This window comes from Punica granatum, chromosome 8 (genome assembly GCF_007655135.1).
Source record: "Punica granatum isolate Tunisia-2019 chromosome 8, ASM765513v2, whole genome shotgun sequence".
NCBI classification, from domain to species: Eukaryota; Viridiplantae; Streptophyta; class Magnoliopsida; order Myrtales; family Lythraceae; genus Punica; species Punica granatum.
This window is the reverse complement of record NC_045134.1, coordinates 2,138,824-2,166,803: the sequence shown is the minus strand read 5'-3', so window position 1 is coordinate 2,166,803 and position 27,980 is coordinate 2,138,824. Positions and strand designations below refer to the sequence as shown.

Here is a 27,980-nt window from a genome sequence, read left to right as displayed (position 1 = left end):
GACAGGGTAAAAGGAATAAATATATATAATATTAATAGGAAAGTTAAGGTCAAGTGGGATATATTGGACCAAAGAAATGGAGCAAACACATGTATCTGTGGATGTTACATTGTGACCCGTCTCCATATCATATGACATATATTTTAGCAATTTAGCATTGGTAATTCCACGAACAATTTTCGCGTGTGGGTTTAATTAAGACAAGCATTTAATTGAGGGACGAGGATCCATATCTTCGGGTCAGGTTCAAGCTGTTTGACTCATCGATGATTATTAACCTCCTCGTAAGAAAGATTAATACATACATTCTTGAATGATTGTATAAAGCCAGCAGTTCTAACTGAAAACAAGTCGACTCGATTGAGTGGCTGCGTAAGAGCAGCATAAACGGCTGGGATCTGCATAAGATGATTTCTCATTGACACTTCCGACATTGCTAAACATAGCGTAAACAATTCCACAAGAAAAAAACACTTCCCCCATTAAAAAAAGTACCACATACATTCTGGCAAAGTTTCTTTCCCTCAAATCCGAAACAAGCACGTAACTGTACCTTCTCCAAATACATATTTCAGTATGCAGAATCCCATTCTAATGTCACAACCAGAACCCAGTAGTACACCGATCCGAGCATGAACCAAGCCAGCCATAAACCTGAAATCGAGCCACACAAGAGGGGTTGCAATCATCGACCCGGTGACAAGTCAGCGGACCTCGACCTTGATCCAGAAGGCGATCTTGAAGACCTCCATCGAGAATGTTCCACCTTTCCTTCCGGCTTCCTGCAATTTACATGGGATGATCAAGTTGAACTGAAATTTCTATTTAGGCCCCCAAAACAGAGAGATTCTAATCGTAATCGAGGTAGAAGGAATATTCGTCATACTGAAAGCCTCCTATTCACGATTCGACAACATACCCATTATCCAGTGGAGGGCCCCCGGGGTACCTCGAGAGCTCTTCACGTCTGCTTCTGTTCGGTGAGACTGGGTAGTCACCATGCCTCCTCGGTGCAGGAGAATATGACCTATCGATAACAAAGATTGCAAATCTCTTCATTCAACATGCAAAAGAGGACAGAAATTTCTGCAAGCAGAAGCTTACCTCGATGGTTTTCGGCCCCTGGATCCCGAGGGAGGACGAGGAGAACGTGAACGAGATACCGAACGGGACCGGGAATGTCCTGTTTCAATACAGAAATCAGAAGAATGAATTGCAGTGAAAGAAACTGCTCTGCACATGAATTATTGGAGAAGAAACTAAATTGACTTAGATTATAAGCTTATTAATACGGAGCCAACAAAGACGATAAAAGGTTTAACGGAAGCTACAAAGCCAGGGTTATATTCTAGAGAAACCTCTACATATTTCATGTAAAAACTATCAATTCTCATCCCTGTGCAGGTTTAACTTTTACGGGAACACAAGACTCAGGTCCTTCCTTGCCATTGCATCATTATCCAAAGATATGCTGCAACCTAATTCTCTATAACCCATCCCATCTCATTATCCAAACAAAATGTTAATGTCCTTCCTCCAACACTTGCAGAGGTACAAGGATCTTTCACAAACTATGAAGCTGACATCACACTCATCAAAAGGGGTGGTGCGGCGGAGAACAGATATTAACTGCAACTGGCAAAGCAAGATGAAGCCAAAAAGGTGTATGATGACAAATAAACTTTCATTGCAATGTGATCTCACCATGATAAGCTTGTCGTCGCCCGTGGCTCGCTACTCCCCTGTCAACGGTTAAGAAACTATCATTCTCTTAAGTCAAGTCAGTCAATACAACAAAAGCATCTCATCCCTTATGTCAGAGAAAGGCAATAAATTGAACCTGTTCTTTCGGCGCATTTCCTGTGGCCTTTTCCTTGTCTCAGAAGCAACAACCACAGTTAATCTTCGGCCAGCAAATGTTTCCCCGTTCATGCGGTACTGAGCATCTGCAGCATCATGAGGATCCACAAACTCAATAAATGCAAAGCCCCGAGGTTCCCTGGAGAAAGAGTACACAAAGACAACAATGAGACTTGCTGTTCATTCATTTTAAACAAAGAAAGATAACCTGTGATGACATGGGCATAACAAAGTCACCATGGATAGCTGCATTCTGTCTCTGAATGTTACCTTTATGCATCTAAATTCCATCGTGTTGAAACTTCCACATGAATGGATAATAGATACATGAAAAGCAGCAAAAACCCAAGCATATTGGCTGAGCTTTCATTAACATCGATGCATGATATCACACTTCCAAAGGGCAAAGTGGCTTGAATAAACTTCTTCACAGGCTTGTAGGTTTTAAGCACTTGAAAGCATTGTTGCCATACTATTACTCTCTTCACGTAGCCTTCGTTTGATCATGAGTAGATCTCCCTCCGAAACTCCTATTGGTAGTGTAATTATATAATTTCTCTTCGTGAGGAACATTCTTCAATTGATATAACTCTTAACCCCTCGGAGAACCAACACGTAAGCCAATGACAAACAGAAGGCTTCATCTTATGTGGGCATTTGCCTTGTTTTAACTTCAAACTAACATCCTCCTGACAAACCAGTCAAAGTGTGATTCACAACAAGAGTAAGAGAATTACCTTCATTCTACTGTCTATCAAAAAAAACAAACTAAATTTCTATAGTTTAATTTCTCATCAATTCAAAAGCAAAAGCAACCTGGATTCAAGAGCCAACGCAGTTGTCCCGGGAATTTCAAGATAAAGAGATTCAAGACAAAGAAAAGCCCGAAAAAATGACTTTCACACTTCACAAAACTCATCAGTCATGAAGATCATACCCAGAGTAGTAATCCCTGGGCAGGTAGACATCCCTAACAGGTCCAAACCTCTCAAATGGCACCCTCAATTCTTCAGACCTGCAAGAAAGTAATATGCCCGCTTAGTGGCAAAAGCAACCTTCCGAAACCCCAATGCATGCATTTTACGAATTTACTTCAATCAGCGTCTCAACAATGCAGACAGGTCATCACCTACCGCTGGTGTTGACGGATGAAATAACTCACTACTTGAACAAAATTAGAGGCCAAGAAGTACCTGCAATCTAGAGGAACATTGCGAACCAAGAGGCTTCCATGATTTAGTTCCCTGTGCCTCCCATATCCTCTCCTCGCAGGGCTCCTTCCTCGACCTTCATATCCAACATAGCCCCTTCTTGGAGGACTATAACGCGGCGGACTATACCTCCTCATTGCACAAGTCACTGGAAACAAATCAACATTTTTAAGACCAATTAACCAACAGCTTTCAGTTCAAACACTTGTCCCCACGGTCTACACCTATCTACATCCACAACTTCAAAATACACAAACAAAAAGTCAACAACTCAGACAGCCAATGGTCCATTAATCCCAAATTAGGGCACAACTTGAAAGAACTGATCTCCAACTAAAGTTCACAGCTTTGATCATGCTGACTTCATGTACATCTTTCAAGAACGAAAACCGCAGCTCTTTCGGAAAATTTATACGGGCCAAGAAGAGGTTGGCAAGCTACTAACGGACGCAATCGACCAATCTTCGTTCTCAAAACAACGAGTGAACGACATGTAAGCAGAAGAAGAGCAGAAAATGATATTGGGACCATAAACAATGCCGCTACTGTAAGCGGAACGACTGCTACAGCCACGATCAGCATCATGTCACCACCGCTAGAAATGAAAATCAGCTGCGACGGAATCAACTTACCAGCTCGAGGAAGCAACCGAAAAGCTTTTCTTCTGCAACCAAACTCCAAAGAACAACCTCAAAGGGAGCGAAGGCGAGGAGAGAGACGATTCCTTCACTCTCAGGAGTATATAGAGAAGCCCTAGAAGCTGGGCTGTCTTAATGGGCCAAGACCAATTAGGCCTACTTAATGGGCGCACCCACTGATCTGGGGGCCTACATAGCATTTCCCGCCTTAATGGGCCCAACATGTAGCCCAACAGACTCGGCTGTGGCAGCTGGGCAGATTCCACTATAATTGATTGGCAGGTCGGATCGATTGACATGGATAATTATTCACCAGATGGACTGACACTGATAAATGGTTACGAGATCAAAAAATGCTTTCTAGATCGTATAGAGATGCATATGGGAGGTCGCAAGACTGAATAATGCGAAATTTCAACTGTAATACGCTCGACCAGATATCAATTCAGCAGTTCAAGAGCCAATCGAGATGTACGTATCATATAGACAAAATTTCTCCCTATACAATAGGGGCTATGAAAGTATCTTTTCCCTGCATTTGACGGGGGTTTGCGAGTAGGCAAGTGATCTACATAGTGATCTAACTTCGATCATATCACTATGCATGATTTTACATGACAGATCTCACCGCAGAGCAAAGATGTTACACTGAGTGCGGTCGGAACCGCAACCGGTATCTCTTCCAGCTGTATGATGCAAATTGAGAGCTTAACCTTAGTCTCCACTCCCAGCTTTATCTTCATTCAGCTTTTTGTTCATAGGGTGAACCGCTTGAAGCTCCGAGAACCCAATGAAATGACATCGACCTCTTGAAACTAACAGGCGACGGCAAATTCAGGTTGTGATTCCATCTCCTCGGACTCAACAACCAAAGGGCTCTTCTGAAACTCGTTCCTCAGTTGGCCACAAGCTGCGCTCGCATCTAATCCCCTCGTTTGGCGCACGCTAACTGTTACTTTACGAGACTCTAGAGCATTCGCAAACGCAAGAACCTGCAGGAGGATATTACAGAAGATATCAATAACGTTCTTATTTGGGAAGTAAAATATTGGACTAAAATCGAGAAACTAAGATGCCTGAGTTGTCAACCCACCGCTTTCTTATAGGGTCGCCGGTAATCAGAGCCATCTATAGGATTAAAAGGGATGAGGTTCACATGGGAGCCACGTGCCCATTCCCGCAGCAAATCCGCAAGTTCTACAGCATGCTCTTCTGCATCATTTACTCCAGCTGTCCAAATGAAACGAGGCAAAAGGTTGAGTCAAATTCAGTCTATTAAATTCATGGTAGATAGACATGGATGCTGTTTAACTAGGGAGGCTCGTGTACCTAACAGTGCATACTCGAAGGAAACCCTTCTGCTGGTTTTTTGGAAGTAATCCTGACAATCTTTCATGAGCGCTTCCAAAGGGTACGATTTCGCGCTTGGAACTATACTTTCTCTAAGTTTCTGATTAGGAGCATGCAAGCTGTTGCATATCAAATACAAAAAAAAAAATGTGAAAAACATATAAACATCAGATGACTGTTAACGCAGTCTGCACTCGTGTAATAGCATACCTGACAGCGAGCGTAGACTGGAGTTTGTGAGAGGCAAGCCTCCTTATAGTATTTGGAACTCCCACGGTCGAAATTGTGATCATTCTTTGGCCAATTTGGATATCCTTAACACAGAAAATGTTCAGCATATTAAAAAATGCTGGGAAAGAGAACTGAAGGATGATCTAAAGATTGATTTTCATGTATGTAACCGAAAAAAGGAAAAAAAAAAAAAAAAGGGGAAGAAAGGGATCGATTTGCCTGTACAAATGAAGTCAGGAAAACAAAGTACAACGTAATAGTACTAAAACCAGTAAAGAACACAGGTAGAGGAATCATGATATTGAAAGCTTTTTGTGTCATTTTGTGGTTTTGTATCATTTATTAAATGCCCCACAGCGTAGTTGATTCTATAATGAATTATTCAGTTCATAACTTCCTAGAAGTCCTACTTATAGTGAATTTTACAAATAATATTGAATATTTTAGTCCATAGATATAAGGGGCCAAAAGTACCCATTAATGTAATAATAAAGAAGCTAGAGAATGTAAATGAATCTGTAGTAGCTGCACCTTATTCAAGCATCGGTGTGCTTCAAGAACTGATTTCATATTTAACATTGGCTCCCCCATTCCCATAAACACGACATTCGTTACCCTATGCTTGAATACCTCCTCAATAGCCAACACCTGCAGTCAGAAGTTGGATCAGATGCCATATGTATGACGCAACAGAATCTGAAGTTAAGGCATCAGCTCACCTAAACAGTTCAGGAACTCATATAGAATAAATTTACCCATACAAACAAGGAAGATGATGATGATGATGAAAAAGAAAAGGCATACCTGCTCAACGATTTCATGACTCTGAAGGTTTCTTGAAAATCCCCCTTTTCCAGTAGCACAGAAGGAGCATTTCAATGGGCAACCCACCTGAAGGAAGAGAATACTGAATAAGAATATAGAACAAGTTTTCTTTTTTCATACATGCATACTATAGTTGAAGGCTAATTGCTAAAAGGAAAATGCGTCCACAAGTAAATCAAGTATAAACGAAATATTACCTGGGATGAGACGCATGCAGTGAGTCGCATCGAGCCCTTCTCATCTTCAACAGGTATTCCGACGGTTTCAATTAATCTGTTATCCTCCAATTTTATCAATAGCTGCAACACAAAAAAGATCATATGGAATATTGAGGGCCACGTTTACAAAGACTAGATAGTTACACAATGAGCATAAATTAAAGAACACTCTAAGCTTGCAGCTTACATATACGGGTGCCCTGTATCTCTCGGCTTTCTAAGAAGTTATTTCAAATGCATAATAAATGGGACCAAGAAGACACGTGCTTCAAGAAGGTCGTTATTATACACGAAGCATGCGAGGGTACCTGAGCTAACCTTAATAGTGCCATCTGCTGCTTTGACTGTTTGATATATCGGAGACCAGCCCACCCTCCATCCCGATTCCTGGAGATCATTTCTGAATGCCAGAGGCACTGTTCGTAAACAAAACCAGACGAAGCAATCAATCACATGAAATGAGGACCCAAAAATAAGCTGCAGAAAGAGTTTCCTACATATGCAAGTTCGACAAAACTTGAAAAGTGAAAACACTCACAGTTACTAAAGTCCTGGATATCTTTAACCTTTCTCTGGTATAGGAGGTGATGAAGTTGTTTCCCTCTATATTTTTCCTGGTCAGAATCATAATATCACATAGACGAATCACAAATCATGGCAATATGCTCTATAAATAAAATCAAAACGCGTTCTCCTTCAGATGCTAAATCAAGAATCCATGCTTCTACAACGAACCGCCCCTGGACCTACTGAAAATTACGAGGACACTCTGTGCTTCGAAAGACTGCAATAACTCAGAATTGGATCAAAGCTTTCATTTTTATCCTTCTTCTATTACTCAACAAATGCAGCTGCAGCTGCAAGAACAATTGGCCCCCAGACTGAAAACCGCTTGAAAAGCCTTGCCCTGCTTCAACTGAACCCCAGAAGAGAGGCTCTGGCTTCTTGAAATGCAGGGAAGTTCAATAATTTCCATGAAGCATAGAGGCCATCCGTGTAACCATCTCTTAATTGAGCTTCTTCCCCTTTCCTTTTACTCTGAAATGGATTAAAATTTATAAATCTGTGATCTTACCTGACCGAAGTCGAGAGCAAGCCGCTGGAGCTCGGGCTCCGACATGCCGAGAAGCACCTGAGACTCCCGCGCGTTCGAGGGGACGGAGACGCCGGCCTTAGTCGGAACCGCGAACGCCGAGAGGGAGCGAGACCGGGCGGCGGCGCGCGCCAGGGGGACCGCGTAAGTGTGCTGGAGAACCGCCATTGAAGTGGCAATCATCTTTCTGAGTATGAGCTGAAAAGCGTAGAAGAAGAAGAAGGGAAAATTATCCAGTCCAGGGGCGGGCCGTCTGTGTGCTATCTCGACCGTTAGATGAAGCGCTCTCATCTGAGCCATCCAAAGAAATAATTAGTTTCACCGATTACCCTATTTAATTTTCTTTCTCTCTTATTTTTTTTTAAATAAAATAATTATTTTTCTTTGAAGAAAGCTGATGTCTTTCGCCCTAAACAAAAATGTCCACTGACCTCTTCCTCTTCTTCGAAAACCCGAGATGACTTCACAGGCGTCAACAATGTTGCTTTCTCTTCTTCACTTTGCAGTTCGAACACCCTAGGTGACCTCAACAATGTCATTGCTCGTCCTTCACCGTCGACAACAAGCCCCGACAAGAATCCTCCTCTTGTCACGGCTACTACGAGCTGGTGCAGTTCCTTGGAAATCAGTGACCCTTACTGTGTGACTATTATTTAGTTGATTGATCAACCCATGTTGTGACTAATTTGTTCATTGATGTAACATGGTTTGGATATTTTTGTGTTATGTTATTATTGATGCAGGAAAAAAATTTCGTTGCGACTTTTGTTATGTAATGCTGGTATTGTTTGGTGACATTAGTTGCTCCAAATTAGTTGAAGGCGTCAACTAAATCTTGAACACCTAGCAAATATTTGGAAAGGCCTTTGTAATAAGCAACATATGACAATCTTGTGAACTTCAGAATTTGATTGTATTTGCAATAGTTAAGAATAGCTGATTGTACAGTTGAATATTTAGGAGCAGTTGATGTATTCATATATGCAATTGACTGTGATTTGGATCGGCTAACTTTCGCTAAAATAACTATTGTTGCATATGCAGTTTATTGTGATTTGGATAAGCTGACTTTATTAATATAAATTAATCATGTATCATTAATTGGAACAATTGACTATATTTATATATGCATATGCAGTTGACTGTGATATGTATCAATTGACTTTTCACTGAATCAAAATAACCATACATATCATCGGAGAGGTGGATGCCGTTGACAATGACGTCCCAGCCCTTTGCCGAATCTTCTCTTTTTTTAAAAAAAATTTAGAATTTTCTTCTTTATGGAAATGAATTAAAAATGAAAAATGAAGTTTCTTCATTGATGATATTAATTGTATAAATAATATATTGATAGTGTCAATATTACTAAGGCAAAATATTTTCAATATAATAATTAATTCAATAACTTAACTAATATTAATTTATTTTTAATTAATTAAAGCATGCTAATAACTTATTAAAATAATTTGCTAATTTACAAAAAAACAATTTTACAATTATTAAAATTAATTAAGAAAAATTATTAAACGTAATATGACCAATTGAACTTAGTGTTTTAGAACTTATGATAACCTTTATATATTTTTGTGATAATAAATTATCACTAACTGTGATGATCTTACTATATTTAGTGATAACTAGTCAAATGATCACAATTTATTTCTCAGTGATCATAAGTGGTGATAAGTTCAATACATTTTCTGATAACTCCATCAGTTATCACTAATCGAATTTAGTTATCAAAATTTGTGATAACCTCTATATTTTTGTGATAACTAGTTATCAGTAAGTGTGATAACCTTTAGTATATTTAGTGATAACTTACCCTTTAGTTATCATAAATTGTGATAAACTCAACATATTTTATGATGACTTATATTTTGAACAGTTAGAAATTCAACTTGTGATAAAATCATATATCCTGTAATAATTAATTATCACTAATGATCACCTCATATAATTTAATTTTAACTCCTAATTTGACAAATTATTGCTAATTAAACTTACTTATCACAAATTACTCCTTTATTATCACTGCTCGTGATAACCTTAGTATTTTTTTCTGATAACTATCTAGCAAGTTCTCACTAATTGAACCTAGTCATCACTTGAGAAGCTATTGATAATTTGATTAATTATCATACATTTTGTGATTGTTATTATTAGCTATGATAACCTCAGTATATATAGTGATAACTTATCACATTATCACTAATTGAACTTAGTTATTATGACAATTGATAATCTTTATACATTTTGTGATAAGTAGTTATCGTCGATTATGATAACTTCAGTGTATATAGTGATAACTTGTTAAATTATTACAAATTATTACAAATTACTCCTCAATTATCACCCATTGCAAAACCTTAATACTTTCTGTGATAACTACCATTTTTAGCAAACTATCACTAATTGAACTTAGTTATCGCGACAAATGATAATCTCTATACATTTTGCGATAACTAGTTGCCACCGATTGTGATAACTTCTGTGTATTTAATGATAATTCGTTAAGTTAATACAAATTACTCTTCAACTATCACCCATTGCGATCACCTTAATACCTTATGTGATAATTACCATTTTTAGCAATTTATCACTAGTTGAACTTACCTATCATGACATGAGATAACCTTAATACCTTAAGTGATAATTGTCATTTTTATCAATTTATCACTAGCTGAACTTACCTATCATGACAAGTAATAAACTCTATACATTGTGTGATAACTGGTAATCACCGATTGTCTCTAGTATATTTAGTGATAACTCGTTAAATTTTCATAATTTATTCATTAATTATCACCCCTTGTGATAACCTTAATACTGCCATTTTTCATCAAGTTATCACTAATTGAACTTAGTTATCTCGATTTATGATAATATATATACATTTTGTGATAACTAGTTATCATCGAATAGGGATAATCTTAGCATATTTAGTGATAACTTATCATGTTATCTCAAGTTACTCATTAGTTATCACTGCTTGTGATAACCTTAATATTTTTTGTGATGATTGTTATTTTTAACAAATTATCAGTAATTGAATTTAGTTATCACTACTTATGATAATTAGTTATTACTAACTGAAATAACCTCAATATATTTTGTGATAACCTTAAAACAATTAGTAATAATTTGTCAAGTTATCGGAAATTGATTCTTGGTTGTCACAAGTTGTGATAACCTCAATATATTTTGTGATAACATGCGTTTTGGATGAGTTCCCACAAATTTGACTTGAGTTATCATAAATAGTAATAACCCATTTATAATTTATGATAACTTGAAAATATTATTAAAACATTAACATATTTAGTAGTTAATCTCCTTTTGTAAATAATTTTAAAATTTTCTATTATTAACAACCCGAGCAATTTCTTCCTAGTAATTTCATAATTTTTTTATAAATTTATTTTTATATATTTATATTTATTATTAATATAATAGAGGAAATAAAAGAAAATAAGGGGATGGGGGGTTGGGGTTTTACCAATTGGAACCGGCAAAATCACCCCCCATACTTTCTCTCTCCTCCAGGGACGGTGTTGCCTTGGACGGGAGAAGCTTCTCAGGGACAAATCGAAATTCACATTATACATTCGGATTTTGCATGTAAAACCCGAGAACATTCGGATTTTGTGGAAATTGATTTGGATCTACCATTTATTTTAATTTTTCGGCTCGTAGAAGAAGAAGAAGAAGATGATGATGATAGAGAGTAATTTGGGGTGAAATTGAAGTGGAGTATATGAGGGTATTTATAGAAAAAATTTGTGAAAAAATTACAGCAAATATACATATGTATTGAATTTGGCAGCTGGTTGGAGACCAATGGTAATTTTCGGCCGTCGGAAGCATCGACCACATTTCTAATTGTGGCTGCCAAAGGCTATATTAAAAAAAAAAAATTTAAGCAGAATGCGGCTACCGCGTGGGGGCCAATGGCTGCCCCGCGGCCGCTTATTGGTCTCCGTGCAGAGGCGCCAACATCTTTGCACGGAGGCGAGTGCGCGCGGCGTCTCCAACTGCGTGCCTCTGGCAATGGGAGATCGGATTTGGCGCCTGGTGGAGGCTAAACCTCATATTCAGTTTGAAAAGACGGTTTTACCCCTTTTAAGTTTTTGTTAATTCGGACATGCAATGTTTCTTTTTTCCCTTGAAATGGATAAATAATGCTTAGACAAATTGTTCCCATGAATAAATTATTTTCTCGTCTTCTTTCGAAAAGACCACGAGATATAATTAATCTATGAACTACTGCTTATCTCATGTAAATATCACGAGATATTGTCAATCTATTAACATAACTTATCTCATGCAAGCATCAGTTTGACTTGTCCTCCTCCATTTTTTAACTGGCAAAAGTTTTTTTTTTTTCCTTTTCCTTATAAATTTATAAATAGCAACAGCAGTCGATACATGAACAGGAAATGTACCGATAAATCGGGACATTAGGGCAGGAAAATATGTAATAAAATGAGAGAGAAGAGAAGGCCGATATCGTATTTTCATTAGGCTCTGCATATTTTTCAATTTTCACAATCTATGAAGTTACATTATATTGACTCAGAAGCTCATAAATAATATTGTCATATGTACAAATAATCAACCGATCTGATGGATGGATGCCCATCGATGCAGAACATCTGGTTGTGTCTTACAAAAACACCGGTTGAGATTCACCTAATTAATCAAGTGCGAACTGCAGGGGCATAGGACGGCCTAGGATAGGAAGCCGAAGATTTCCCATTATAAATATCGTTCGCACTTCTCCTACGGTACTTGGGGTCTGCACTAAGGTCTCGGCCCATTTTCTGTTGGGACTCGATTGCTACAACCAACTCTTCGGACTCCTTGAGTTGTTCCAGTGCTCTCACGACATCGTTCATGTGGGGACGGGATTTCGGCTCAGGCGAGAGGCACTTGATGGCAATACTGGCAGCCTTCAGGGCACCGTTGAGGGAGTACTGGCCCTGGATCCGGGTGTCCATCACATGGAAGATCTTGCGCTTGCTTGAGAGGAAAGGCTTGGCCCACTCGATTAGGTTATGCTCTCCGGAAGGCCGGTTCTTGTCCAATACCCTTCTGCCACAGAGCATCTCGAGAAGTACGACCCCGAAGCTATACACGTCACTCTTTTCTGTCAAATGACCTGATACAAAGAAAACATCAGATTGGACATTAGAGCCACAGTAAGTGAACTTAGATTGTCCGTATGATGTTCCCAAAGTTCTGAAGTACATTCACATCATGTTCATTTTTTTTTTTTACAGAAATCTCGTCAAATATGTTCCCCAAGGTCCACAACTTCAGAGTATAATTACTCGAATTCTGAAGAAAAAATCCTGTATAGTGACCGATACCTGTGGCCATATACTCCGGAGCGGCATATCCGTAAGTGCCCATGACTCTTGTTGAGACGTGGCTTTTACCTGCTGCAGGCCCATCCTTGGCCAACCCAAAGTCGGAGAGCTTCGCATCATAATTCTGCAAAATTTGAAGGAAGATGATGTTCAAATAGTACTCCAGATATCAGCAGATACATAACCAAGTCAAAGTAAATGCCATGAGCATACCGAATCCAGTAGGATATTAGAAGTCTTAAAGTCCCGATATATCACTTTCGCTTTGTCACTGTGGAGGAATGCGAGGCCCTTCGCAGAGCCAAGGGCGACCTTTAAACGGATCTTCCATGGAACTGGCTGATAATAGGAGCTCCCTATTCAAACCCCAGAATTTCTTAAGTCACAAAATTTTTACTGGAAAAACTTGAGTCCATCAACGATAGCAGGAGCCATCCAACAAGAAATATTGCTGCTAAAAATAGTCGAATACTCACTCCTAAAGAGATGGTTCTCTAGGCTTCCTCGAGGCATGAACTCATATACCAGAAGCCGGTGCTCATCCTCTAGGCAATAACCAATCAACTTCACGAGATTGGGGTGGTAGAGCTGCCCCAGGTAATTTATCTCCGCCTAAGAGTTCAAGAGCGCCGAGAGATTAAATTTACCATTCCATAAAAACGTTTCAGGACAAGCCATCATATCTATGCCTTGTGCACGACCAAGTATGAGGACTCTGTGCAGACAGCATTTGGAGAAACGCAGGCCAAAGTAAGACAGAATACGTGCAGTAACATGAAAAGGTTTATGGAGACTAAATATAGACACTATTCATTCATCTCAAATAAAAAAACTTACACCTCAAAAGCTATAGAGTGCACGAATCATCCCAATTTCGTGTTTTTAAGATAGTCTAAGTGGGGGCAAACAATGAAATTAATACACTCACCAACCACTCCTTGTGACCTTGAAATCCTTCCGTGTTAAGCCTCTTGACTGCAATGACTAACCCGGTTCCTGGTTTCGCGGGAGTATAAGTCTGTTCGTCGATCCACCCTTTGAACACGCACCCAAAGCCGCCCTCACCCAGCACACTATCGGGTCGGAAGTTTCTGGTCGCGGTCTTGAGCTCGTTAAAGGTGAAGCTTTTTATATTGGAGGACTGCAAAATCTCACCCTCAGTTCGAGGAGTCTGGGGCATCGAGGACACCCTGCTGCTGAAGTCTCCTGAGTTGTTCCCGTCTTTCCTGGAACTGCTCGAGCTCGCCCCTGCAACTTGGAATTAGATGTATTAAGCTAGTTACCAAGCAGAATCCTTGGTTCTTCTAAGCTAGTTCAACCAAGCTGGTTCACTAATCATTTATCCCAAAAAAAAAAAAATCTGGCTCACTGATCATCTCTGCATATGCTTAGTGATGATTGATTAGAAAGAAAATGGACTCTGCCGCACTCACTGACATCCCATTCATATCTATATCTATAAATAGCAAATGAAAGTGAAATTCAACTGGGAAGAATTCATCTTGGCATGGATACCCTTCAACGAAACCAAGCAAATGGAAAAACAAATAGACAAATCTCCACACACAGAAAATAATTGAAATTTTCATGTCAAAACAACTTCTGTCAGCACAGACGCGTGATCAGTTAATCAAGAGATGAAGTTTTACCAGTCAGAAGCAAAGAAGAACAGATGGAGAAATGGTTTATGGGAATTCATGCATCAAAGAAGCAAAAGCAGGAATGATCGGATTACCTCGGTGAAGAGGGCTCTCAGCTTTGATTCGAGAGCTCCAGCAAGAACCCATCAAGCAAGACTGTTCAGCTCAGCCCTCCAACAGAAAAATCGAGAAAATCGAAGGGGAACAGAGCCAGGAAGGACTGCTACTGCTATGGTTGGGGATGGCTGAGGACCCGATTGGGGAAGGGGTGTTAAAAATAGGAAACTTTCGATTAAAGACAAGTGAAGCCCGTTAAACTAAAGGAAGTTGTCTCCCTCTCCTCTCCTCTCCTCTCCTCTCCTCTCCTCTCTGTCTCTGCCTAACTTTGTCTGCCTTTCTCTCTCTAGAGTGTGAAAGTTAGGCCTTTTTTTGCTGCTTAAAAAAAATTGGGGGCTGGCTGTGACCCAGCACCTGTCAACTGTCCAATTGCATTGAATCCCCTCCATGTTCACTCTCACCCGAGATATTATCGTCTCTTAGTATCCGATTAATTCTACTTATGATAAGACTAGTCCTGCATACACAGCGGCATGAAACCATTGAAGTAGTCTACCCCAAAATGGAGCTGCTTGAATTCAACTCTTACGTGACTGATTATTTATCGAGACTGTTCAAGATTATGACTTCATTGCTGAGAGATGCCGGAACGGAACACTTTTCAAGGTTGATCGGTCATTTGGCTGCTTTTGAATCATTTGCAACGGCGTTCGAAGAGTACATATAACACAAAAAGAGCATAACATTAGATTATCTGTCGCGTGAAAATATATGTTAGAAGCTCGATCTTGCTAATCACATCGATTCTTTTGATGGTGCTTATCTTGCAAGAGGGGGTGTGAATTATCGATTTGACTCGAGGGGGAGTTTGGTGTGTCGCGCTTTTGTTTGGTTTTGGTAAAGAGGTATCATCCTCGTATCATTAAGTTTTTAGAAAAAGACAAAGGTGATGAGAGGAGTTGACTTGGCCTTCATTTATTTCGTTTTCATACTTAAATATTGCATTTAATATCAAATTTAATTTAATTTGAGGGAATAAAAATAATAAGTGATTTGAAAAAGTACGTGAAAGAATTTAGATAAAATAAAATAAAATAATGATTGTATTGTTGAATTAAAGAAAAATATTTAAATTAAGAAAAATAAGTGATGAATAGTTAAGAAAAATATTTTTTTAAAAAAAATATTGATTGTGGTGTTGAAATGAAAAAAAAAAAAGAGTAAACTTAAAATTAAGTAGGAATTTATCAATAAACAAGTAGTTTCTTTCCACCCAAGTGGAGAGGAAACAGGAAGAGGTTGGGAAAATTGCAATAAATGCATACGAAAAAGAAAACATTATCTTATGTTGATGTTAATAGCAGCAATTGGTTTTTTCAATGTCTCATGTCAGAAACAGACAATGTATAAAGTGTATAACCCAATTTTTCTTGGAATATTGGAAGTTTCTTGTTTTTTTCTTTTTCTTTTTCTTTTTCGGCTCAAAACTTTTTTTCCTTATTAATATAAGTGGAAGTTTATTGTAGTTTTGCTTAAACAAGGAGAGTGTTTGTTATAACGGTCCAATACGTGAACTAATATATGGCAAGTACTTCACAGATGTAAATACGAATTCGATTCGATTGTTTGCTTAACTTTGACACGTCGATCATTTAGCAATAATTTATTTCTTCTTGTCGAGAAATTACAGATTAACTGGTGACTATCAACCTAACTATGACTAGTAAAAAGGCTAAATTATTTTAATAATCTCTATTTTTTTTTCTCGATCCTCACTTTTAAATAATTTATTAGTTATGCTTCAATCTAATTGCAACGAGAATAAAAAATATTATCATGGACATCTTCCGAGTCCCGAATGAGAATGACAGTTTCGGGACAGTTAACATCTTTAGTCAAAGATTTGAAAAAAAAAAAAAAAAAGAGGAGTAAATTGCCGGAATGGACAAGTGTACGGATCAGTAAATACACAATAATATATAACACATGCTGTATTTTGACCAGCCTTTATTAATATTGGTTTAATATGTAATAAACTCTTTTAGCTCTCGCCTATAGTTTAGGGTCGCGAGGTTTAATTATAGGGGGAAAAAAACTTAGTGCAGAGATATAAGTCATTAAGTCAGAATTAAGAGATTTCAAATTTAAATTACACTACTAAGACTTTTGTATCGAATAATAAAATTTTTTTGACAAGGTTCTTCAAGGATCCCTTCTAGATCCGATGTTTTCTAGTCTTGTATTTCTCATTCTCTCGAGCATTATGTAAATATCTATATAGACAATGATAAAAATCATCGACACTTTAAGAAAGGAAAAACAATTTAGAATGTTTCAAATTTTACTTTATCTTCTATATTAATTTCTTTTATTTTCTCTTTAGTTAGCGAGATATTATTATTATTTTTTTATGCACTCTGTAGTAATCGCAATTTATAAGTTATTTGTTCATATAGAAACATCGCCCGGTCATTAAATACCAAACTCTCCAAAGACTTTCCAAGGCCTAGCAAATCCCCAGAGTCAGAACATACGGCTTTGGAATCGAACCAAATTGATAGAATTTTATAAAACAATTTAATTAGAATAATAACGATTAATCAACACATCCCAAACCGAGTACAACGTTAACAATTTTCCTAATCGTCCAATAAGGTCAACAGAATGATTCTAGATAACACACACCAAACCAATATGATCGAATCCATTGAACTCGTAGTTCCTTGTGATTCAAGCATTATAGAGTCTGACTTGGCCTTATATATAGCTTTTTTCTCTTTTTGGTGGATATTATATATATCTTTCTAATACATCAATTATTTGATACAACAGCTATCACCCGTTTTGTACTGTCAGTTAAATATGAATATATATGCTTTCGTCAAATTCGAGTCTCAAATGATGTACTTCAAGATATATCGCTAGGCATGAGAAAATTAAGTTTTACATATTTCTTTTATTCCTCCTAGATATTCAATCAGACGGATTTGGACGTAGAAGTCAATGGGAGATAATAAATGAGTTGATCGTTTACTTCCTCTCTCATATCTAGGGCTCCATTTTGTCACATGAAATGAAATAATATCTCAAGCTTTTATGCTCGATATGGTTGGGTGGTCGTACTTGACCCTAATTAGGGTTTCGACTGTATATAGGATAGTATTATTACAATAATCTATTAAAATATCATTAATTATGTTCTCATTAAATTACTAATGATTAGTCCACCCAAATTTATATAAACTAATGCACGTCACCTAACTCTAACTAGGAATTTAACTCATGATCACTTCTTCGCCAAGCAAAATCAGATAATCCTAATAAGATAATACGACATGAACAGGATACACGGTTAAGGATGGAAACTCTACAATAAGTTTCTCGTAACGTTGAACTACTACTATTTGAAGGGTGAATGCCGAGATAAATTAATCGATGCGATATATATAATCTTTGGGATGCTAGAAATTAGTCGGATCAATTTTGCAACCTTTTTCAAATTTCTTGCCTAACAAAGAGATTAATTAATTTAATCGATGATTTTGCTGCCACAACGACACGCGGAGAAGAACCAATGAAGAAAAAGACAATTAAATTCTCTCTTACTTTTGATACAGCTAACGATCGCTTTCCTGCTAATATTGTGTCTACGTGGGAACAAAGAAGCAACACGAAGGTGGTCTCGTGACAGTTATGACTTTCTCCATCTCATGGCCGTTTGACTTTCCGAATAGCTTCAATATGTTGTGTCCATACACAGCGTCATCTCTTCGTTTATTATTTATTTTCATAGAATCTATATATACGAAACTAGTCCAAATAAATAAATTAAATTACAAAATTGTACGTACGGATTGCAAATGATATTAATATACAACATTTATTCGTCACGGTCTCACCAGAAAAAGAACAAAGAAATCAACGTTCAATATTTATTTTTTGGTGTACTTTCTTTTTTCGGTGTACAAAGTTCACTATTATTTCTTTTTGTTCGGCAAACAGTTGACTACTGCAAAAATTTATGTATATGTATATGTATATATATACATAGTTATATTGATGACGAATTGATGGCAGTATGACGTGTGGGGTGACTGCATGCATGTTCCATTGCACTTATCCAATATTAATTTTCTCTTATTGGGGTTTCCCAAATTAATTTTGCATCAAAATTCAAATTAGGGAATATAACACACACAGAGACACAGTAGGCTTGCGGATCAAATTGTCGATGTGATGCCTACTGCCCCCTAAATGTTTAATGTCGTATCCAACAGTTAACCTTCTCGACTATATATATTACTAGCTATTTCACCCGCGTGCTGCGCGAACGTGTTATTCGTGACAGAAATTTATATAATTTATTATACACTATCTTTAAAAATACTGATTAGTTTATAATTATAAAATTAATTCTTTGATAATCGTCAAAATTATGATGAACAAAGAATGTTAAATTCATCGTATTAGATTTGCTCTATTAAATACTTTATTTACATAAAAAACTATATTATTCACTTAAAAAGCATTAATTTAAATATTTTATAAATAAGATTAGTAAAACCAAGTGAATAAAATTATTTTAATTAAAATTAAAGTAATTAATTAATACCTTTTAGTTTCTAAAAAATTCTTAATTTTCAATATCGAAATTGCAGAAAATATTTGCATTTATATCCTTTATACAATAATAAATTACTCATAGAACTTCAATAATTTAACGTTAAGTAAATTCAATAAAAAGAGAGACTAAATTTATTCCATTCATATTATGAACTTTTAAATAAATAAATTCTTTTAGCATCATTTTTAATTTTTAAGTATATTTAATATTAATATAGAACTTGTAATAGTTTTTTGAATATTTCAAACCCCTTATAATTTCAATTATCTAAGTAATTACTCGTGTGCAAAATTTTGAAAAAAATATTGTCATATCCTTTTTAAACATAAAAACCCTATTATAGTTCCAAGAATATAATAAATCATCTGTAGAATTGAAAATTTGAAAAGAAAATACTTTTAAATAATCGATATTCAAAATATATATTTATTACTAAATTGGATGAATTTTTAGATTAATTCACTTGTATTATTTTTTATTTATATTATATTTAATATTTGTATAGGAGCTTTAAAAGTTCCTATATATTCTAGTAAACATAATTATACTTGTTAAATCGAGAATTAGAAAATGGAAATAATTTTAGCAAACTGAATTGATATAAATATATTATCCCTATAAATCAATTTGTTTACTTGTGCATTAATTACTAATGCATTAAAGAGGATAGAGAAAAATAATGAAATTTAGGTAAATAAAGAGCCGAGGACTTGACATAGGGCACCACCTTGTCAATCATAAGATGACACATGGCACAACTTCGTTAAACTTGTTTTTTCGTTTTGCTATTATCTATTATATATACATTCGGTAAAATGAAAACGAGAAAGCCCAATAAATATATGTCGGATACGTATTTATTGGGGAAATTTATGTTACTGGCTCTGCTAATTAATTAACCAGTCAAAACTTGACTAGTTTCGAGTCTCGACATTCCGAAAGGTGATAGTTTGCGATGTAGCGATAGAGTAGCAGTATATATACGCATTCTGCATGCATGAATCCGTCAACTATACGAGAACCTAATATACCCGGTTGGGAAGACAGTGATAAACCATGACGTATACTAGTCAATAGATCTTTCGAGATGAAGGTTTGATTTATGGATCCCTCTCTAATATATGCCATGTCTCCAATTTTTGTTCTTCATATGGAAGCCCTTTGCTAGACACCTTGAACAATTTTAATAAGTACATATACATACAATGCGTTCACGTATCTTGGGTCGTTCAAAAAAACCTCATGGTATTCTCCCAACAAATAAACACATAATATAGAAAATTGATTTAAGTATACTGACTAGCTAATTAATTGTTAGGATTAATAAACAATAAAAAATGCGCAAGTTGATGGAGGCATGTAAGTTGATTCATGTGATCCAATGTATGTGTTGGGTTCAATGAAAGATTGAGAGAAGACTTCTCTGTCTGTCTTCTCCCTACCCCAACTTTTTCCGTGCGATGCAGATAGACAGGAAAGTCTTTTTATATGCTTTTTGTAATGTGTATAACATATATATATATATATATATATAAATATATATATTAGCACATTAACAATTTGACCATATATATAAATAAAATATTTGCTTCACCAGGCTGGACAGACGAATCGATGTCTATTCAACTTCCCGTTGTTATTTCTGCCCCTCAAATTATATATTCGTCAACCGCGCCCGGGGTCTGGGATATATATGTAGATCCTTCAATGTATATATGTTTATATAATACAGCCGTGATAGTAGAGCTTCATCGATTAGAAGCAGCATCAGACATCGCGACTATCGACCAAGGAACCGTATTCAACTCCGAACCCCTTCTGTGGACTACACTGTGATTAGATACTTCACTTCTTGGTATGACTGAAGGCCTTTCAGCACTGCTTCAGGATAGACTAGCCACGAGCCGTTCCTATCAGGCTGGGCCTGTATTGAGTTTGAACTTTTGTGGCTTGTTTAAATTACGGGTGATAGTGAGTCATGGAGAAATGAATTATAGAGGATAATACAAAATTATCTTGTAACCCACAACCATACAATCCATTAAAGTTGGGCCATTACCTATTAGGCTGGGCCATTATCATAGAATTTTCCAACTTAGAGTTGACAATATAACTATGGTACATGTAAGTAAATTACTTATATTTTTCCAAGTAAATTGTAACCTCATACATGAGCTTGCTTTTTGCATGGTTTATTTATATAAGTAAATTCCTCGAAAATTTTCCAAGTAGATATATGTATGTAGCATACACACATTTCAAGTGTATAATGGAGTAGAATTTTACCCCTTTAAGTGGACTGTGAGAGACCATACAAAGAGGATCCACAGTAGCTCTCGAAGCAGTAATATGTCCACCTTACACTGTGTACGGGCACATGTGGATAAATGGACCTTACCATGAGACAAATTTGGACCAGTGATCAGGTCTAATTCGGGCTCACAAGTCACAACAGAAAAGTGAAGATTGTATGTAGATGGTCTGCTACGATGGAATTCCCTAACAACTGATTGTGGTCATGAAGCTGATAGCTAAAACTGGTAAAAAAGAACGGATATTTTCCGTCGATCTTAGTCACAGTTTCATGTATCATATCTTAGTGTACCTGAGAAGGCACTGCTTAGATTGTAACTTGGAAATCGGAACATTACCAATTCATTAGGACAGAATTTTCTTCCAAGATACCGGGCATCGAGTTTTCGGGTTTCCCATTTTTCCCAAAGCGAACATGCTTCAACTTCAATCAAGATTTCAACACACACGTGAAAAGGAAAAATGCAAGCTGTCACTGACTTATACTGCATACGGTTGCTGCTTGTAACACACTGATTTCAAATTAGGCAGTTGAGCCAAGCAAAATTCGAGACTTACAGTAAGTACAGAAACTTGAGTTAGGTTTTTATTGATACAGGGATCAGTTCCGGGGGACTGATATGATTACCAAAATTATTAAACTCGAAAAATATTTCTATGTAATAAAGGATTCACGGCCTCTCCAGGAAAATTCTTACTGCATCACAAACTACAGACACAAGAAGCTTAGGCATTTTTCTTCACCTCGGCGGCCTTGATGATGTCAATAAACTCCGGCTGAAAATAAGAGAATAAGCAGAATAAGCAAAGGTCCGGAATGAGTAGACAGATCAAGAGGACGAGGGAGGAGGGAGTGGTTTACCTTGAGAGAAGCACCACCAACCAAAAACCCATCAACATCAGGCTGAGCTCCCAGTTCCTTGCAGTTGGCACCATTGACAGAACCTATGATGGCAAGTAAAAATAAGAATCAGCCAATTTTTTGGACAGAAGGCGAAGGTGAATTCTACAGTGAGAATGATAAATACACTCTTGATCATTCAGGATGATAATCAAAATATGAATGTTCACTCATTCTGGTGATGCATGCAAAATAAAACACTCGTTCTTTTCTTGCAGTCAGAACCTAAAAGAACCACAGTGTTTGTAGAGCCCTATGATTCCCTAAGCATATTACGTATAGCTGAGAAGTATTTCTATTGTCCTTAATAAAACTGTCTCACAAGAGATTATACATCAATGGCTATGATTGCCTAAGCATATTACGTATAGCTGAGAAGTATTTCTATTGTCCTTCATAAAACTGTCTCACAAGAGATTATACATCAAAGGCTATGAAACCAGCTGGGGTAGAGCTCATATTGAAATGGTCAAAAAGATGGATAGTTAAATCATTTTTTTATAAACTTGTTTGACAGATTTATGAAGATACCTCCATATATAATGCGAGTTGAGGAACAGTAAAAAAGATGGATACTTAAATCAGTTTTTTATGAACTTGTTTGACAGATTTATGAAGATACCTCCATATATAATGCGAGTTGAGGCAGCAACTTCAGGACTGGTGTTTGCATGGAGCCATTTCCTTAGCTCAAAGTGGACCTGCAGTATGGTCAAATCTTATGAGTTCCACGCAAGAAGACCATCTCATCTCATCCAGTAAATAAAAGTTTCAACAGAGAAAAGTTTGCTTCAAGCAGTACAAAATGACTATACAAGACGGGGTGAAATAACAGGTTAAAGGGATTGACAGACCTCCTGAGCTTGAGCTGGAGTTGCGACCTTTCCAGTTCCAATTGCCCACACAGGCTCGTAGGCTACAACAACATTGTCCCAACTTGTAATCCGCTCTGCAAGACAAGTCAACAAAATTACAATGAAGTGTCAAGTTATCTGATGTGGGCTACAACATTAACAAGCGTATCCATAAAGATACTAAACTGAAGAAAGTGACAATTTGGTTTTCTCTTTAGGTAATTACCAGCAATTGCTTTCGTTTGGGCAGCAACCACTTCAACTGTAGATCCTGCTTCTCGCTGTTCAAGTGTCTCACCAACACAAGCTATGACCTTCAAACCTTTAGAAAGGGCATATGCAACCTTGTCGCCCACAAACTGTGACAATCAATAGAAACACATTATCAGTCGATTAAAACACAGATACTGAAACCTGTAGCATCTCTCTTAGATAACAATGGATGTTCAGCCAGAGAAAATAAATCTAACCTCATTTGATTCACCAAGAATAAGTCTTCTTTCAGAATGTCCAATAATGACCCAGGGAATGTCCAAATTGACAAGCATCTCCGCACTGCATGCATAACATATCAGATAGTCGGTTGTCATGCAAAATACATTTTCTCAATTATTTTGCTACAAGAAGAGCAAGTGCACACAAAAGTCATTAAGATGTATAGGGAATACAATCTGCCGAAGTATGTGCATTAAGTGATGCAGCTGATACAATTTGCAGCTTGGCAAGCATAGGAAATTTTCTCACTCCTATGGTGCTGACAGGTTCTTACAACAAACTACTAAACGATGATGTGAGCCAGATGAATAACGTACCTAACTTCACCAGTGTAAGCACCTCCCTTTTTAACCCAGCAGTTTTGTGCAGCAACATGGAAATCAGGCCTCAACAGACTCTTCACCAAAGGAAGGAACACGAAAGGAGGGCTCACCACAACCTCTTAAAAAATCACAAGATTTAAATGTATTAGAATTTAGACCATTTTGTGAAGCTGAAAACAGAAAAAACAATTAAGAACTTACCGAAGAAAACAAAGGACAAAAGGCAGGTTTCATACGGAATCAGTTCAACTTATTGCAAAATCAAAATCATCAAATTTTGTCACCACTTAAGAGGAGTTTAACAAGAAGACGAGTCTACAGGACATATAAAGCCCCTAGACACATCCCTGATGCTGAGTGCATTACATGGAAGCAAGCAGTGCAGAGAATGACAAGGCAAGAATGTACAAACTTGACAACTCGACTTACCTACAACATCCTGCGATGGCACTTTGCCCTCGTTAAGCATAGCCACAATCTTCTTCACCTCTTCAGTGGTTCCATTCTGTACACATGTCAACCGATTCACAACCGTCAAGCGTAAACCATTCGCAGTATGATTGAACGAGCATAGACATACAACAGTGACCATGACACAAGGCAGGCTTGGCTTTCCAAAGAACAACAGAATACAGGAGACAGATTCACAAAGTTCTGCTCCGGATTTAGCTTGACAGCCAGAAAATCCAACTACCATCACTACACAATAAATCTGTCCCAATAATGCAACCAACAGCATCGATTAATCATCAAAATCGAAAACATCGAGACGCAGACAGACAGATCGACATATGTGCTCAGCTGAGTTGCAAAGGAAATGACCAGAAGATTAAGAAATCGAGCGATGTAAGCAAGCTTCATTCAAGAGCAGATCAACTGACAATCGCTCCAAATCAGCTGATCCACCCACGATGATGAACACGGCAATGAACACTTTATCCCGGCAATCAAACAGATAAACAAATCAACGAGCTAAGACTACGACCGCCATCGAATCACAGATCATGGATCGGAGGCTTACGCATTTCCAGTTGCCGCCGACGAAGAACTTTCTCGCCATATCTCACAGTGACTGGACTTCCTGGCTCTTGCTCCGGAGGCGTTTAGTTATGGCTTCGTTATCTGTGAGTGAGGGAGAGGAGAGACAAAAGGCGAAGAAGTGTGTGAACAATGCCGTGGATAGTATCGTCCAATTAAATATTGATTTGTTGATTATACAGGGAAATGACGTTTATGGACACGCAGGATGCGAATATTCTCGTCATATGACGGAAATATGTTTTAAAATTATTTATTCATATATTCCCTTTCTTTTTTTCAGTTTTGCTGTGGGGCATTTTTTTTCTTTTTGGAGGTCGGATTCTATCTACCCTTTATATATTGGTATAATCGTTTATTTTCTTCTCTTTTTTTATAATGAGAGACTGAGATATGGCTGTTCAATTACCAAAATAACAAGATTTTCTAAAAAATTTACGTTGAAAATCATAAGATTGAATATGACGTTTAAAAATGTCAATTTATTGTTGAAGGATTCGATACAATAACAGTTGAATGCAACTCTACATCTACTCATACAATTGTTATATAGAGCAGGGATAGTACATGCATATTTTTCTTTCAAAATGTAGTTGGGGTGGCTCCAGGATTTTCAAATTGGAGAGCAATTATCGAGAATTGATGCAGGATATGTAAAATTTTTGAAGTGTCAAAATTTTATTGGGGGAAACGGAACGATTGCCACCTCACACTTTCCACTCCGCGTGCATTCCTGATTATAATATGAACATTGCGTTTGGTAATGAAGTTAAGTTTGATTTAGTTTGTTTTGAAAAGATGAAAATAAAATTAGTTGGAAAAAGTATGTGGGAGAATTTAAGAAGGAAATAAAAAAGTAATGATTGTATTATTGAATTGAGAAAAAGTATTAAAGTTAAGAAAAAAAGTATTGGATAGTTGAGGAAATTTAGTAATAAAAATTAATTGTAATAGTAAATAATAAAAAGTATGAGAGATAATTTGCAGAAAAAGATTGAAAAATAATGATTGTATTGTTAAATTGACGGAAAAGTTAAGTAAAGTTAAGTAAAATTTAATTTTATAAACAAACATAGTATTAATTATTTTAAAAAAAAGAGTAGCTAAATTTTAAGTTATATTATCTATTGGCTATCATTCATTCTCAAGTTCTTTAAAATAAAATTAAAAATCACCACTCATTTTTTTAAAGAACAATCGCTCTTTCTCAAAGAAAGAAAATGTCTTGCTTTTTTTTTTTTTTATAAAGTCTTCTCTCAAAAGAATGCTTTATTGTCATATTATATAATAATATTATCCACCGAGGAGTTTGGTACGTGAGAATTATTGTGAATTCCTAGGAAAATTGATTTAAATTCCACGAATTTACAGAATTCTCATGTTTGGTTAAGTCATGACAATCTACATTCTTGCCCGTACATTTCCGCTTGAATGGCAATCATTACAACGAAAGGGGTATAAATGTGGATAATCGGTAATTTAATTGGCGAGAATATATCTCGAGGTAATGTGGATTACAAGTAATCACGTTACCGGCAATCCCCCCAAACGTCACCTAAGAGTGTATAGAGTATAGAATGATGATAATGAGTTGTCAAGATGGAAAATGGAATATCTTCGGGTCAAATGGAAGAACGGACCGCGCCCTCCTCGCCCACCTGCAACCAGAGGAGGGGAGGGGCAATTTGGTCGATTCGCAGGAGAGATTTTGGTCAGGTGAAGTGTGGTGAGGGCTCACGGGTTTGCGGTGGAACCCACGGCTTTTCTTCTGAGGGGATAAGCGGATTAGATTAGAGTGAGCGGGCTGAACTGAGCCCACGTTATCTCACCCTCTCAATCTATGGGCCCCTCGTGTCTACCCACCACTTTCATCCATACCATTTTCTTTTTTTCCTTCAAATATTTTTTTTTTGCTTATATATTAATTTGGCAATGGATCGAACTTAAACGAAGCTAAACGCTCCACAAGCTCATTACATTACATCGAGTAACAAATCAGCTTTGCAAGTTCCTGCTTCTTTCGATCATTTAACTTGGCTTGTCAGCTTTCGACCAAGCTGACCATTCTACATTATATCGCGCTAGCTTATTTGCTCTAAATTTAAAAAGATAGTATTGGACTCTATTAAATTTCTATTGGGCTTATACGAGCTCAGGCCCATATCCACTTAAAAGCTCAAGCTGATAAGTGGTGGTACCCAAGCCATATATTAACCCATGGATTTTCATTTTCTTTTTCGATGTGGGATTTATCCCATTTTACTCCTCAACACCCGCCCTCACGTGCAATGTGTGGTCTATTTCTGCCTACACGTTGTCACGTGCCCTTAAATACCCGCCCTCAACAATTGACTTCGAGCCGGGCTCATCTTCCGTGCTCGGGCGAGGGGGGATACTAACACGAGGCGCGCTCTTGGCTGCACTCGGACATACTGGGCCTGGCGTGGTGTGAGTCCACGCGCATACGCGCGTAGGCATGCGGAAGCATAATCCGCTCTGATACCATAAATACACTATGAGAGAAAGATAGATTGGCTGTAAACCTTCACACTTAAGGGTGTGAGTATGTTCTCATTATATATAAAAGGGAGTGTATAGATTATAAGTTAACTGAATAACAAAAGAGATATGGCTACAACTGAAATGATTCTAATTCTATTTGAATTCAAAATCTGTAACAACCTTAAGTATCTTAAATATCTCTATTAGACTCGTTGACTTAGTGATTTTCGTCTTGTTTTATGAAGTCTTTCTAATGGGCTCCGTATGTTTGACACCCCGAATTTTCTTATCATGTCGCGGTTAAAATAACTATAGGGAAAATAGTTCGGGCACGAAATTAGTATAGGGGAAAATTAGTTTACAAGCGAGAAGTTTGGGGGGTAAGAAAGATAAAAATGATAGTTTTCTGGGTATATTTTAAATGGATGCAAA

The 27,980-nt window shown here is 37.1% G+C and overlaps 4 protein-coding genes across 5 annotated transcripts; all 4 read right to left on the bottom strand.

Annotated features, from left to right (window-relative positions):
- Positions 1-399: 399 nt before the first annotated feature.
- LOC116187623 (serine/arginine-rich SC35-like splicing factor SCL30) lies at positions 400-3,839 on the bottom strand. Of its 2 annotated transcripts, none has more exons than XM_031516463.1 (8): positions 3,704-3,839; positions 3,054-3,219; positions 2,798-2,875; positions 1,841-1,999; positions 1,705-1,760; positions 1,105-1,183; positions 920-1,027; positions 400-782 (listed from the first exon to the last, which is right to left on the bottom strand). In XM_031516463.1, exons 2-8 carry the CDS (start codon positions 3,206-3,208, stop codon positions 686-688), a joined length of 732 nt encoding a protein of 243 aa, XP_031372323.1. In that variant the 5' UTR covers positions 3,209-3,219; positions 3,704-3,839; the 3' UTR covers positions 400-685. The 2 variants fall into 2 exon arrangements, with proteins under 2 accessions (XP_031372323.1, XP_031372324.1); XM_031516464.1 differs by having other exon boundaries at positions 1,705-1,742; positions 3,704-3,838.
- Positions 3,840-4,107: 268 nt separating this feature from the next.
- On the bottom strand, positions 4,108-7,630 carry LOC116187621 (probable dual-specificity RNA methyltransferase RlmN). The gene is made up of 10 exons (XM_031516460.1): positions 7,409-7,630; positions 6,872-6,947; positions 6,652-6,749; positions 6,313-6,414; positions 6,095-6,181; positions 5,822-5,938; positions 5,270-5,373; positions 5,039-5,178; positions 4,803-4,939; positions 4,108-4,701 (listed from the first exon to the last, which is right to left on the bottom strand). The coding sequence occupies exons 1-10, from the start codon at positions 7,607-7,609 to the stop codon at positions 4,525-4,527; spliced, it is 1,239 nt and encodes a 412-aa protein (XP_031372320.1). The 5' UTR covers positions 7,610-7,630; the 3' UTR covers positions 4,108-4,524.
- A 4,292-nt stretch (positions 7,631-11,922) lies between these two features.
- Positions 11,923-14,841, bottom strand: LOC116187622 (receptor-like cytoplasmic kinase 176). Its single transcript, XM_031516461.1, has 6 exons — positions 14,537-14,841; positions 13,730-14,049; positions 13,278-13,413; positions 13,015-13,157; positions 12,802-12,925; positions 11,923-12,590 (listed from the first exon to the last, which is right to left on the bottom strand). The coding sequence occupies exons 1-6, from the start codon at positions 14,586-14,588 to the stop codon at positions 12,130-12,132; spliced, it is 1,236 nt and encodes a 411-aa protein (XP_031372321.1). The 5' UTR covers positions 14,589-14,841; the 3' UTR covers positions 11,923-12,129.
- Positions 14,842-21,930: 7,089 nt separating this feature from the next.
- LOC116189562 (triosephosphate isomerase, cytosolic) lies at positions 21,931-25,187 on the bottom strand. Its single transcript, XM_031519275.1, has 9 exons — positions 25,030-25,187; positions 24,438-24,513; positions 24,003-24,126; positions 23,661-23,745; positions 23,417-23,549; positions 23,191-23,285; positions 22,959-23,037; positions 22,298-22,380; positions 21,931-22,212 (listed from the first exon to the last, which is right to left on the bottom strand). The coding sequence occupies exons 1-9, from the start codon at positions 25,066-25,068 to the stop codon at positions 22,162-22,164; spliced, it is 765 nt and encodes a 254-aa protein (XP_031375135.1). The 5' UTR covers positions 25,069-25,187; the 3' UTR covers positions 21,931-22,161.
- Positions 25,188-27,980: the final 2,793 nt, after the last annotated feature.